This window comes from Salvelinus alpinus, chromosome 9 (assembly GCF_045679555.1).
Source record: "Salvelinus alpinus chromosome 9, SLU_Salpinus.1, whole genome shotgun sequence".
Classification (NCBI taxonomy): domain Eukaryota; kingdom Metazoa; phylum Chordata; class Actinopteri; order Salmoniformes; family Salmonidae; genus Salvelinus; species Salvelinus alpinus.
In genome coordinates this window covers 64601725-64614135 of record NC_092094.1, presented here as the reverse complement: position 1 = coordinate 64614135, position 12411 = coordinate 64601725, and the positions used below count along the sequence as shown (strand labels likewise).

Sequence of the window (12411 nt, the reverse complement as noted above, 5' to 3'; positions counted from 1 at the left end):
AGGTTCTATTGGTGCTCATTGGTTTTCAGTTAAGTAAACCCAAAGTTATTGGTCAGCTATGGTAGTCATGTGTGGGGACCAGGAAGTGTCCTACAACAGTCCAAATGTTGAAGATCGATGGTGGTAGTAGCTACTATCAAGGTACGTTTTCATAATTTGGAAAAGCTTTGATACTCACGTTAGTGTTACATGTAGTATTCTATGAGTTATGCAAACAATAAACCATCCGTTTTTGCTGAGTTCGATGGCAAGCTAACAAACTTGATATTGTCGATTGTTTTTATAAACATGTGTGTGTTTGTGTGTGTGCGGGTTGGTGTGTCGGTCGGTCTAAGCATACCTTGCAATGGGGTCTTTGTGTGACATTGTGTGTTTTTATTGACATTGTCAGGGAGCTCCACCAGTGTAGGAGATGCAAGCAGTGTTCAGACTGGCTGTAGTGGCAGTCCCTATGGGTGTGCTGCTGTCAAGAACCATGGCATGGATGTCCACTGGAAAGACACACTCAGAACTTATCGACCGCCTGAGAGGTATGAGAGACTGATGTCAGTCCTGGGCTGCGTTCAGCAGGACACGACGTTGTGGAATGTTCAGATGGAAACATGTTACGTTGACCTGTGGTTCGCAACCTTTTTTGGTTACTGTACCACCAAGTACCCCCTTATGCATTTCACCAGTAGCCTATGGTCTCAAGAGTCTTCTCAAGTACTCAATGGGGATAGGCCAAGCACCCACATGGGTACTACCCCTGGTTGAGAACCACTGATGTAGACCAAACATGCCTCTTTGGCATGTAGAGTAGGAAACATACTATTGCAAGGTGCAAACAGTTTTATTTTTTGCTGTTGATTATTGATGCCCATATCCTGCTAAAAAGCCACTGTGTTCAATAATTGTCTTTGAAAATGTCCTCCTTTACTCCAAAGAACATGGGGTTATCCGCAGTGATCGGGTGTTTGACGCCATGCTTGCCACCGACCGAGGGATCTACTCCAGAGACTACCCCTATGCTGACTCCCCTCAGTCCATAGGTACAGTGCCTAGTGAAATTCTACACATCTAATTTGTTTTCCAAATTAATAAAAAATGGTGTCTTGATTGGGTTTGTCTTTGCACCCAAGAGTTAATACAGTACTTGGTGAAAGCACCTCTGACAGCCATTACAGCTGTGAATCATTTTGAATAAGATTCTACCATCTTAGGGCAAGATACTCTATGTCCATTGTTTTTGTAAAAATTGCTCAAGCTCAGTAAATTTGGATGAGAGTCATTGATGGGAAGCAGTATTTTTAAACATTGTCTCTGATTTTCAAGCATATTTAAATCAGGACTGAGACTGGACTATTCAGGAACACAAAATGCAAATGCTATTCCAGGGTTAGGTATTAAGAGGACTGAGGCAGGGTTTCCTCTACCTTTTTTTTTATCTGGGCTTTGATCCATTCATATTTCAACCCTACCAATAACATGATGCTGCCACCACAAACCTTGAAAATACAGAGGATCAACAACATTGTGTTCATTCCACATTACTGGCCTGTATGACAAAGTAAAAAGACGGAAGCCTTTGTTAATAAAACAAAAAAAAGACACAACACTGCAATTATTATTATGTTTGGCCTAATTTGAAGTATTGTGGCATTAGCATCATGTTATGGGTATGCTGGAAGGTTTGTCATGTTCAAGATAAATATGAAAGGAGCAAATCAAGTGAAAAGTACGAGGAAAACCCGCCTCAGTCTTCTGAAAACCTAACCCTGGGGTAGTTTTATTTTTTAGCGGGACACATACAAAAGATGTAATGCCAAAGACACACCCGAATGGCTTTCCAAGTGGTGTTGAGTGTTCCTGAGTGGTCCAGTCTCAGTCTTGACTTAATTTAGCTTGAAAATCAGAGACGAGGTTTCTAATATTGCTGTCGATCAATGATTCCTAACCAAATTTACGGAGCTTGAACAATTTTTATAAAAACAATGTACACTGCTCAAAAAAATAAAGGGAACACTTAAACAACACAATGTAACTCCAAGTCAATCACACTTCTGTGAAATCAAAATGTCCACTTAGGAAGCAACACTGATTGACAATAAATTTCACATGCTGTTGTGCAAATGGAATAAACAAAAGGTGGAAATTATAGGCAATTAGCAAGACACCCCCAATAAAGGAGTGGTTCTGCAGGTGGTGACCACAGACCACTTCTCAGTTCCTATGCTTCCTGGCTGATGTTTTGGTCACTTTTGAATGCTGGCGGTGCTCTCACTCTAGTGGTAGCACGAGACGGAGTCTACAACCCACACAAGTGGCTCAGGCAGTGCAGCTCATCCAGGATGGCACATCAATGCGAGCTGTGGCAAGAAGGTTTGCTGTGTCTGTCAGCGTAGTGTCCAGAGCATGGAGGCGCTACCAGGAGACAGGCCAGTACATCAGGAGACGTGGAGGAGGCCGTAGGAGGGCAACAACCCAGCAGCAGGACCGCTACCTCCGCCTTTGTGCAAGGAGGAGCACTGCCAGAGCCCTGCAAAATGACCTCCAGCAGGCCACAAATGTGCTACCTCCGCGGTCTCAACCTTTTAAGTCTTTACTGAAGACTTATCTCTTCAGTAGGTCATATGATTGAGTGTAGTCTGGCCCAGGAGTGTGAAGGTGAACGGAAAGGCTCTGGAGCAACAAACCGCCCTTGCTGTCTCTGCCTGGCCGGTTCCCCTCTCTCCACTGGGATTCTCTGCCTCTAACCCTATTACAGGGGCTGAGTCACTGGCTTACTGGTGCTCTTTCATGCCGTCCCTAGGAGGGGTGCGTCACTTGAGTGGGTTGAGTTACTGACGTGATCTTCCTGTCTGGGTTGGCGCCCCCCCTTGGTTTGTGCTGTGGTGGAGATCTTTGTGGGCTATACTCGGCCTTGTCTCAGGATTGTAAGTTGGTGGTTGAAGTTATCTCTCTAGTGGTGCGGGGGCTGTGCTTTGGCAAAGTGGGTGGGGTTATATCCTTCCTGTTTGGCCCTGTCCGGGGGTATCATCGGATGGGACCACAGTGTCTCCTGACCCTTCCTGTCTCAGCCTCCAGTATTTATGCTGCAGTAGTTTGTGTAGGCGGCTAGGGTCAGTTGGTTATATCTGGAGTACTTCTCCTGTCTTATCCAGTGTCCTGTGTGAATTTAAGACCTGAGCCCTAGGACCATACGTCAGGACTACCGGGCATGATGACTCCTTGCTGTCCCCAGTCCACCTGGCCTTGCTGCTGTTCCAGTTTCAACTGTTCTGCCTGCGGTTATGGAACCCCTACCTGTCCCAGACCTGCTGTTTTCAACTCTATGAAAAGCCAACTGACATTTATTCCTGATTTATTATTTGACCACGCTTGTCATTTATGAACATTTTGAACATCTTGGCCATGTTCTCTTATAATCTCCACCCGGCACAGCCAGAAGAGGACTGGCCACCCCTCATAGCCTGGTTCCTCTCTAGGTTTCTTCCTAGATTTTGGCCTTTCTAGGGAGTTTTTCCTAGCCACCGTGCTTCTACACCTGCATTGCTTGCTGTTTGGGGTTTTAGGCTGGGTTTCTGTACAGCACTTCGAGATATTAGCTGATGTACGAAGGGCTATATAAAATAAACTTGATTTGATTTGACACTACGCTGACAGACACAGCAAACCTTCTTGCCACAGCTCGCATTGATGTGCCATCCTGGATGAGCTGCACTACCTGAGCCACTTGTGTGGGTTGTAGACTCCGTCTCATGCTACCACTAGAGGGAAAGCACCGCCAGCATTCAAAAGTGACCAAAACATCAGCCAGGAAGCATAGGAACTGAGAAGTGGTCTGTGGTCACCACCTGCAGAACCACTCCTTTATTGGGGGTGTCTTGCTAATTGCCTATAATTTCCACCTTTTGTCTATTCCATTTGCACAACAGCATGTGAAATTTATTGTCAATCAGTGTTGCTTCCTAAGTGGACAGTTTGATTTCACAGAAGTGTGATTGACTTGGAGTTACATTGTGTTGTTTAAGTGTTCCCTTTATTTTTTTGAGCAGTGTATATACACTGAGTGTACAAAACATTAAGATCACCTTCCTTATATTGAGTTGCTTCAACATTAGGAATTACTTCAGTGTAATTTACATACAAAGTATAGGTTTTAGGACTTCAAAAATATTTGTGTTGTATTTCTGCTCATTGATCTGCATTATATACACTGAGTACACCAAACCTTAGGAACACTTTCCTAATATTGAGTTGCACCCCCCCCCTTTTGCTCATTTTAGTTGCCCCCCCACCCTCTTTTGCTCTCAGAACAGCATCAATTCATTGGGGTATCAACTCTACAAGGTGTAGAAAGTATTCTACAGAGATGCTGGCCTATGTTGCTTCCCACAGTTGTGTCTAGTTGGCTGGATATCCTTTGGGTGGTGGATCATTCTTGATACACATGGGAAACAGTTGAGCGTGAAAAATCCAGCACCATTGCAGTTCTTGACACAAACCGGTGCGCCAGGCACCTACTATCATACCCTGTTCAAAGGCACTTCAATCTTTTGTCTTGCCCATTCACCCTCTGAATGGCACACATACAAAATAATTGTCTCAAGGCTTAAAAATCCTTCTTTAACCTGTCAACTCCCTTTCATCTACACTGATTGAAGTGGATTTAACAAGTGACATCAATAAGGGATCCTATCTTTCACCTGGTCAGTCTGTCATGTACAGAGCAGGTGTTCTTAATGTTTTGTACACTCAGTTTATGTTACCCTAAGTGTTCTGCAAAGTTGGTAGAATCTTATTCAAAATGATTTACAGCTGTAATGGATGCCAAAGGTGCTTCCACCAAGTATTAACTCTGTGGTGTGAAGACGTACACAATCAAGATGTCTTCGTATAATTATATTTTTCATAATTTCTCTTTCACTTTGAAAATGTGAAGTAGGTTGTGTAGATCTATAGGAACTTTTTTTATGTATTCCCTTTTTAGATTTAATTTTAAGGCAGAAAAATGTGAAGACTGTGCAAGGGGTGTGTAGACTTCAGTTCTGATTAGCATACAAACCTGTACAAAGCAGCATAATTGACAGTTGAATAGATGTTATCACTACATACAGTACATAATGATCTCCTTTGTTTTCATAGGATTCAAGGCAACAATCAGTGCTCCACACATGGTAAGTTTCTCAGTATAGAACTTGTAGTTTTCTAAGTAGGAAAGATAATGACAGGATGCTGTCCGGTGTTTATTCAGCATGCACATGCCCTGGAGGTGCTAAGTGACAAGCTAATGGACGGGGCATCTGCATTGGATGTGGGATCAGGAAGTGGCTATCTCACAGCGTGCTTTGCAAGGATGGTAAGTTCCAGAATCGATCAGTATGAGTACTTCACAATAATCATATGTGTGATATTTCCTTATAGTCATTTGCTTCTCTTTCCCTTTGTAGGTAGGGCCCTCAGGGAAAGTAGTAGGGATTGAACACATAGATGAGCTGGTCCAAACCTCTGTGAGGAACGTCCGGGCTGACGACCCCGAGCTGCTCTCTTCAGGGCGTATCAGACTTGTCGGTAAGTCTGGTGACTGAAAGGCTATGTATTCAGCTGTATGTTCAGACAACATACAATGCAAATGATATGTCATGTTTTTTGTGAAACAAATAATGAAAGATGGAAATGTTGAGTTGGCAAACTGTATCTAGTCATGATACACTATACGTTTGTATTGGTGTCTGATAAATCTAAGATTTCTTAAAGTGGTGTCATTCCCTATGGGATTAGTGACCTTTCAATGATTTATTGCACAAAAAAAGGCTCAGAAACTGTCACAACACAATAACTGTTAGGTGTCTGAAACATTATAGCAAAGATGCATTTATTGATCACTTGAATAAAGTTCATTGGGACCCGGTACTTAAATGTCTAGATATGGATAAAGCATGGGACTGTTTATAGTGGCTCCATGGAAAGCCATAAGAATTAAACAAAGAACTGAACCTTGGATGAATCAGGAAATCCTTGAGGCCATTAAATCAAGGAATACTGCATTTCTAGAATATAACAGAACCAAAGAGGAAGATGTTTTCACTAGACACAGAACCCTAAGGAACAAAGCTAGTCAGATGATTGAAGATGCCAAAAAAAGCATATTTTAAAACAGAATTTGTGAGAATAGGCATAATCCTAGGATGTTGTGGCAGTCCTTAAAACAGTTGGGATATAGATAACAGAAAACGAATTGCAAAAGCTTGGGTATTGAGGTCAATGGAGAAGTCACGTTTGCTAAGGAAGTGGCAGCTGACAATCGCAATACCTTTTTCACAACAGTTTCCTCAAATTTGGTTGAGAAGCTACCTGGTTGTACTGGAGTGTATGCTAGGGTCAGGTCCTAGGCTATTACTCCAAGATGGATGTACAAGCTGATGCCTTTTCCTTTATAGCAGTGTCTCAGGTTGAACTTGTTAAGAGTGTCTGAATTAAACTGCTCTAAAGCTACAGGCCTCAACAATATCCCTATCAGTTTTTTAAGAGATGTTGCTGAACTTATTGCCCCCTGTGTCACCAAGGAAGGAAGTGGTGATACAGCGTTCCCACGAATATGACACTTGCTAGAGTGATCCCTATCCACAAAAAGGGCAGCAAAACAGACAAGGGCAACCTGTATCTATTTTGAGTGTGGTGTCTAAAGATAGAGGAAAATACTAGTAAGAATAAAATGTAATACGAACTACAGTCTGGTTTTAAAAAGTCCCTCTCCACTGACACGTCTATTGTTTTTAACTGACTTTATCAGGAAAGAAGTTGAGCAGGGAAATTTCTGTGGAATGGTAATGCTGGATCTGCAGAAGGCGTTTAACATGTTTGACCATAGTATCATGCTCTATAAGTTAAAAGCCCTTGGTTTTAAGAGAATGGCCATTGACTGGGTTGAATCCTATTTAACGGGTAAAGACCAAATGATGGATGTTAATGGAAAACATTCTATTGCAAAGGGGATTAGCTGTGGGGTGCCGCAGGGGAGGACCTTGGCACATTTCTCTTCCTACTGTACATTAATGATATGAAATCAGCCTGCTCTTGTAATTAGTTGTATGCGGATGACTATGCTCTACTGGCGTCCCATAAGGACAAAGCCTCAGTAGAAGAGAACCTTAGTGCAGAGTTATCCAATATCACTAAATGGCTTTCAGATAACAAACTTTCTCTGCATCTTGGAAAAACATTATTTGGTTCCAGAGTAAAGCTTGCAAGTGGGCAACTCAGTGGTTACACCGAAAACCTCAGTCAGCTACTTTGGGTGTGAATTGGATAGGTACCTGACTGGTGAGAGACTATGCCCCTGAAGGTTTTAACAAAGATAAACCAAAAACTAACATTCCTAGCTCGGACCTCAAAATATCTTGATAGTGACACCCTAAAGACTCTGGCAGGTGCGCAAGTTCAGTGTCGCTTTGATTACGCATGGACATCATGGTTCACCAGCATCCCTATACATCTAATGATCATCTAAGCGACAGACCAGCCAAAACAAGCTGGTACGAGTTGTACTTAAACTCCCCCCTCGTACTCATCTGGAGGTTGAGCATTTTAATCAGCTAGGCTGGCTATCTGTAGAGAAAAGGGTCATATTAAATCAACTTGGTCTGTTCCATAGAATTATTACTTACTCAGCCCCCATGTACCTATCGAAATAATTGTACTTATATTAGGGATGTCCACTAATACAACACCAGAGCCAGAGACTCTGTTTTTATATACCGGCACTGTTGAGTGGAACAACCTACCTACCACAGCAACTCAAAGCCAAACCGACCATATCTTCATTGAAGAAGAATGTCAAAAGCTGACTAATGATCGAGCAATTAAAAATAAACATCTGTATGTAATGCCCCAGGCTATGACAATGTCGTCCTGTCTTTTTGTTTTATGTGTAACCAATGTATGCCTAGTAAGAGGACCACAATGAAAATACTTTCTTGTGTTATCATTGATGATTGTAAATGCATGATCCACGTGTGATTGTATTGTTTTAAATTGTCAAATAAATTCTCTCTTTCTCTCCACACACCATAACAATGTTTCATAATATTTATGTTTTTCTCAGTCGGAGATGGACGGTTAGGCTACCCTGATGGAGCCCCATATGATGCCATTCACGTAGGGGCAGCCGCGCCTACGCTCCCTAAAGCTGTAAGTACTTGGCCGATCAATAACTTTCAAGCCAGTGTTTTTATTTTACTGACGACTTGAATTTATCATCAGTAATAGATGCGGTAAAGAGGTGAAGTGAACATGAGCGAAACAATGGAATTGCCATGGAAACGTGTGGGGTCTCTTCATTGCCCCTGAGTAAAATTAGGTTACATTTAGGCTATTGTTTGTGTATTTCACACTATGTTGAAGTAAAAATCTCAGTATGTAGGGCCTCCCGAGTGGTGCAGCGGTCTAAGGCGCTGCATCGCAGTGTTGCGACGGCACTACAGCCTGGGGTTCGATCCCAGGCTGTGTCATTACCTGCCATGACCGGAATTCCTATAGGGCAGCGCACAATTGGCCCAGCGTCATCCGGGTTAGGGGAGGGTTTAGCCGGGGGGCTTTACTTGGCTCATCGCGTTCTTGTGGCGGGCCGGGCGCCTGCAGGCTGACTTGGTCGTCAGTTCAACGGTGTTTCCTCCGACACATTGGTGCAGCTGTCTTCCGGGTTAAGCGGGCGGGTGTTAAGAAGCGCGGTTTGGCAGGTCATGTTTCGGAGAGCACATGACTCGATCTTCGCTTCTCCAGAGCCCGTTGGGTAGTTACAGAGATGAGACAAGATCGTAATCACAAAATTGGGGAGAAAAAGGGGTTAAAAAGACTGTCTACCACCACCGATTTCTGTATGCTAGCTATACTAACCAGCTTATACGAACAGGAGTTAGCATTTAGCCATTGTATGCAGAGAAAACAGCCAAATATATCCAAATCGGACTTACATTGCCTTCAGAAAGTATTCACATGCCTTGACTTTTTCCACATTTTGTTGTGTCACAAAGTGGGATCAAAATGGATTTAATGGTCATTTTTTGTCACCCATCTACACACAATACCCTATAATGATGAAGTGAAAAAAATATATATGACATTTTTGCAGATTTATTGAAAATGAAATACAGAAATATCAAATTTACATAAGTATTCACACCCCTGAGTCAATACTTTGTAGAAGCACCTTTGGCAGTGATTACAGCTGTGAGTCGTTCTGGATATGTCTCTAAGAGCTTTCCACACCTGGATTGTGCAACATTTGCTGATTTAAAAAATAAATAAATCAAAATTCTTCAAGCTCTGTCAAATTGGTTGTTGATCATTGCTAAACAACCATTTTCAGGTCTTGCCATAGATTTTAAAGCAGATTTAAGTCAAAACTCAGGAACATTCACTGTCTTCTTGGTAAGCAAGTGTAGATTTGGCCTTGTGTTTTAGGTTATTGTCCTGCTGAAAGGTGAATTAATCTCCCAGTGTCTGGTGAAAAGCAGACTGAACAATGTTTTCCTCTGCTTAGCTCCATTCCGTTTCTTTTTATCCTGAAATACTCCCCAGTCCTTAATGATTACACGCATACCCATAACATGATGCAGCCACCACTATGCTTGAAATTATGGAGAGGTACTCAGTAATGTTGTATTGGATTTGCCTCAAACATAACACTTTGTATTCAGGACAAAAAGTTAATTGCTTTGCCACATTTTTTGCAGTATTATTTTAGTGCCTTGTTGCAAACAGGATGCATGTTTTGGAATATTTTTTATTCTGTACAGGCTTCCTATACAGGTTAGTATTGTGGAGTAACTACAATGTTGTTCATCCATCCTCAGTTTTCTCCTATCACAGCCATTAAACTCTGTAACTGTTTTTAAAGGCATCATGGTGAAATCACAGAGCGGTTTCCTTCCTCTCCGGCAACTGAGTTTGGAAGGACGCCTGTATCTTTGTAGGGGCTGGGTGTATTGATACACCATCCAAAGCCTAATTAATAATTTCACCATGCTCAAAGGGATATTCAGTGTCTGCTTTAAAAAAAAAAATGTATCTACCAATAGGTGCCCTTCTTTTCGAGGCATTGGAAAACATCCCTGGTCTTTGTGGTTGAATCTGTGTTTGAAATTCCCTGCTCATGTTAAACACTATTGTTGCACGCAGAGTAAGCCCATGAACTTATGTAGGCTTGCCATAACAAAGAGGTTGAATACTTATTGACTCAAGACAATTAATTAGTGAAAAATTTAACAAAAAAAACATTCCACTTTGACATGGTGTGTAAGGGTATTGTGTGTAAGCCAAAGATGAAAAAATCTAAATGTAATACATTTTAAATGCCAGCTGTGACACCACAAAATGTGGAAAAAGTCAAGGGTTGTGAATACTTTACAATACATATATCATGACAGATTTGACGAATATCCACTTTGTAGGTCAGATTTGTTGAATATGCGCCAATCTGGTCAGTGGGACGTCTGTGTTCCATTGACTCCTTTACCGCATCTACAGTACCAGTCAAAGTTTGGCATTCTCAAGAGTGTGCAAAGCTGTCAAAGGCAAAGGGTGACTACTTTGAAGAATCTCAAATATAAAATATGTTTTGATTTGTTTAACACTTTTTTGGTTACTACACGATTCCATATGTAATTTCATAGTTTTGATGTCTTCGCTATTATTCTACAATGTAGAAAATGGTAAAAAATAAAGAAAAACCCTTGAATGAGTCGGTGTGTCCAAACTTTTGACTGGTACTGTATATCGGAGCATCACTACATCGTGACGGCCATTATGTCAGAGCATTATTACAACATTATAGGCATTATGATGTCAAAGCATTACTATATAAATGGCATTAGTATTTCAGAGCATTTTAAATCATTATGGGAATTATATCAGAGCATTATAATGTCATTAACACAAATTTTACAACATTGTCTTTTCACAAGGGAGGGAAAGTAAATGTGTGCATTTTTCTCATCATTTATGCCTTCATTACACAGCTATTGGATCAGTTGAAGCCTGGTGGAAGGCTGGTTTTGCCTGTTGGTCCTGATGGGGGAAGCCAGGTCCTAGAACAGTACGATCGCCAGAGTGATGGCACCTTCATCAGGAAAGCCCTTATGGGGGTGATCTATGTTCCTTTGACTGACAAGCGACGCCAATGGCCTGGGTACGTATACAGACAGACCAGGTGAAAGCTATGATCCCTTATTGATGTCACTTGTTAAATCCACTACAATCAGTGATGAAGGGGAGGAGACTGTTTTTAAAGGTTTTTTAAGGCCTTTGAGACATGGATTGTGTGTGTGTGCCATTCAGAGGGTGAACGGACAAGACAACATATTTAAGTGCCTGTGAACGGGTATGGTAGTAGGTGTCAGACATACCGGTTTGTGTCAAGAACAGCAACGGTGCTGGGTTTTTCACGCTCAACAGTTTCCCATGTCTATCAAGAATGGTCCACCACCCGAAGGACGTCCAGCCAACTTGTTGAAGTCAGTTTGTCACCATCACCTGCCATCAGGACCTTACCTTAGTTCATCATCTCACATCTAGAATTATTTCTCCTGAGAGATGTTGTTCTGTGTTTCTCTTTCCAGAGGTGAGCTCTGACTGCCGTGTCGTGTGGCTGCCCCTGCAGGAGGTGGCGCTGGTGCTGCAGCTCTTGTGTTCCCTAGATCACCATCTGTCTGCAGCCTAGCAACACGTCCTATGTGCTTATTGACTAAAACTGGGTTGCAGATGACCGTTGTCCCAGAGGGTTGCCAAGGGCTGTTGGATTAATGGTTGCAATTGGAGTTGCATTCAGAACATCAAAACACAATGTTTATGTTCCTCACAGATGTCTGGCTGAAAGGTTGACTTATTTATTATAAGGTTACATCAAATATACGTATGATGTAATTTTACGAAGATTCAACACTCATACAAATTAAGTGATTGGGCTTCACCAACCAACATGAAGATTACATGTCTTGATAAACGGAACAAATTCATTAAAAAAAATTCTAGTGTCTGACGTGAATCCAAGTAAACATAGTGACCTAAATGAACACAATTACTCTGTCTTAGTAACAGAAAAACAACCCTTTTTACATAGCGATGGGAATACATGCACTTTACTTAGAAAAAATTATTGAAATGATTATACGCAAATGCCATAACCTGTCAATAAAAACATTGTAATGAAAATGCTTGCTTGTTTGTAAATGTATGGGAAATAATGTTGCTTTTTTTTAAGACATTGTGGATTGTTTGGTTTTTGATTTTGTTTAACCATCTACAGTATTCACACCCCTTGACTTTTTCCACATTTTGTTGTGTTGCAGACAGAATTTAAAGTGGATAATTTTTTATATAATATATATTTATTTGAACCTTTTATTTAACTAGGCAAGTCAGTTAAGAACA

At 41.5% G+C, this 12411-nt stretch overlaps 1 protein-coding gene across 2 annotated transcripts; it reads left to right on the top strand.

Moving 5' to 3' along the window:
• Positions 1-2: 2 nt before the first annotated feature.
• Positions 3-12192, top strand: pcmtl (l-isoaspartyl protein carboxyl methyltransferase, like). 2 transcript variants are annotated; one of them, XM_071326927.1, is made up of 9 exons: positions 3-141; positions 392-530; positions 927-1031; positions 5128-5159; positions 5237-5341; positions 5433-5553; positions 8087-8172; positions 11001-11170; positions 11601-12192. In XM_071326927.1, exons 2-9 carry the CDS (start codon positions 413-415, stop codon positions 11611-11613), a joined length of 750 nt encoding a protein of 249 aa, XP_071183028.1. In that variant the 5' UTR covers positions 3-141; positions 392-412; the 3' UTR covers positions 11614-12192. The 2 variants fall into 2 exon arrangements, with proteins under 2 accessions (XP_071183028.1, XP_071183029.1); XM_071326928.1 differs by lacking the exon at positions 5237-5341.
• Positions 12193-12411: the final 219 nt, after the last annotated feature.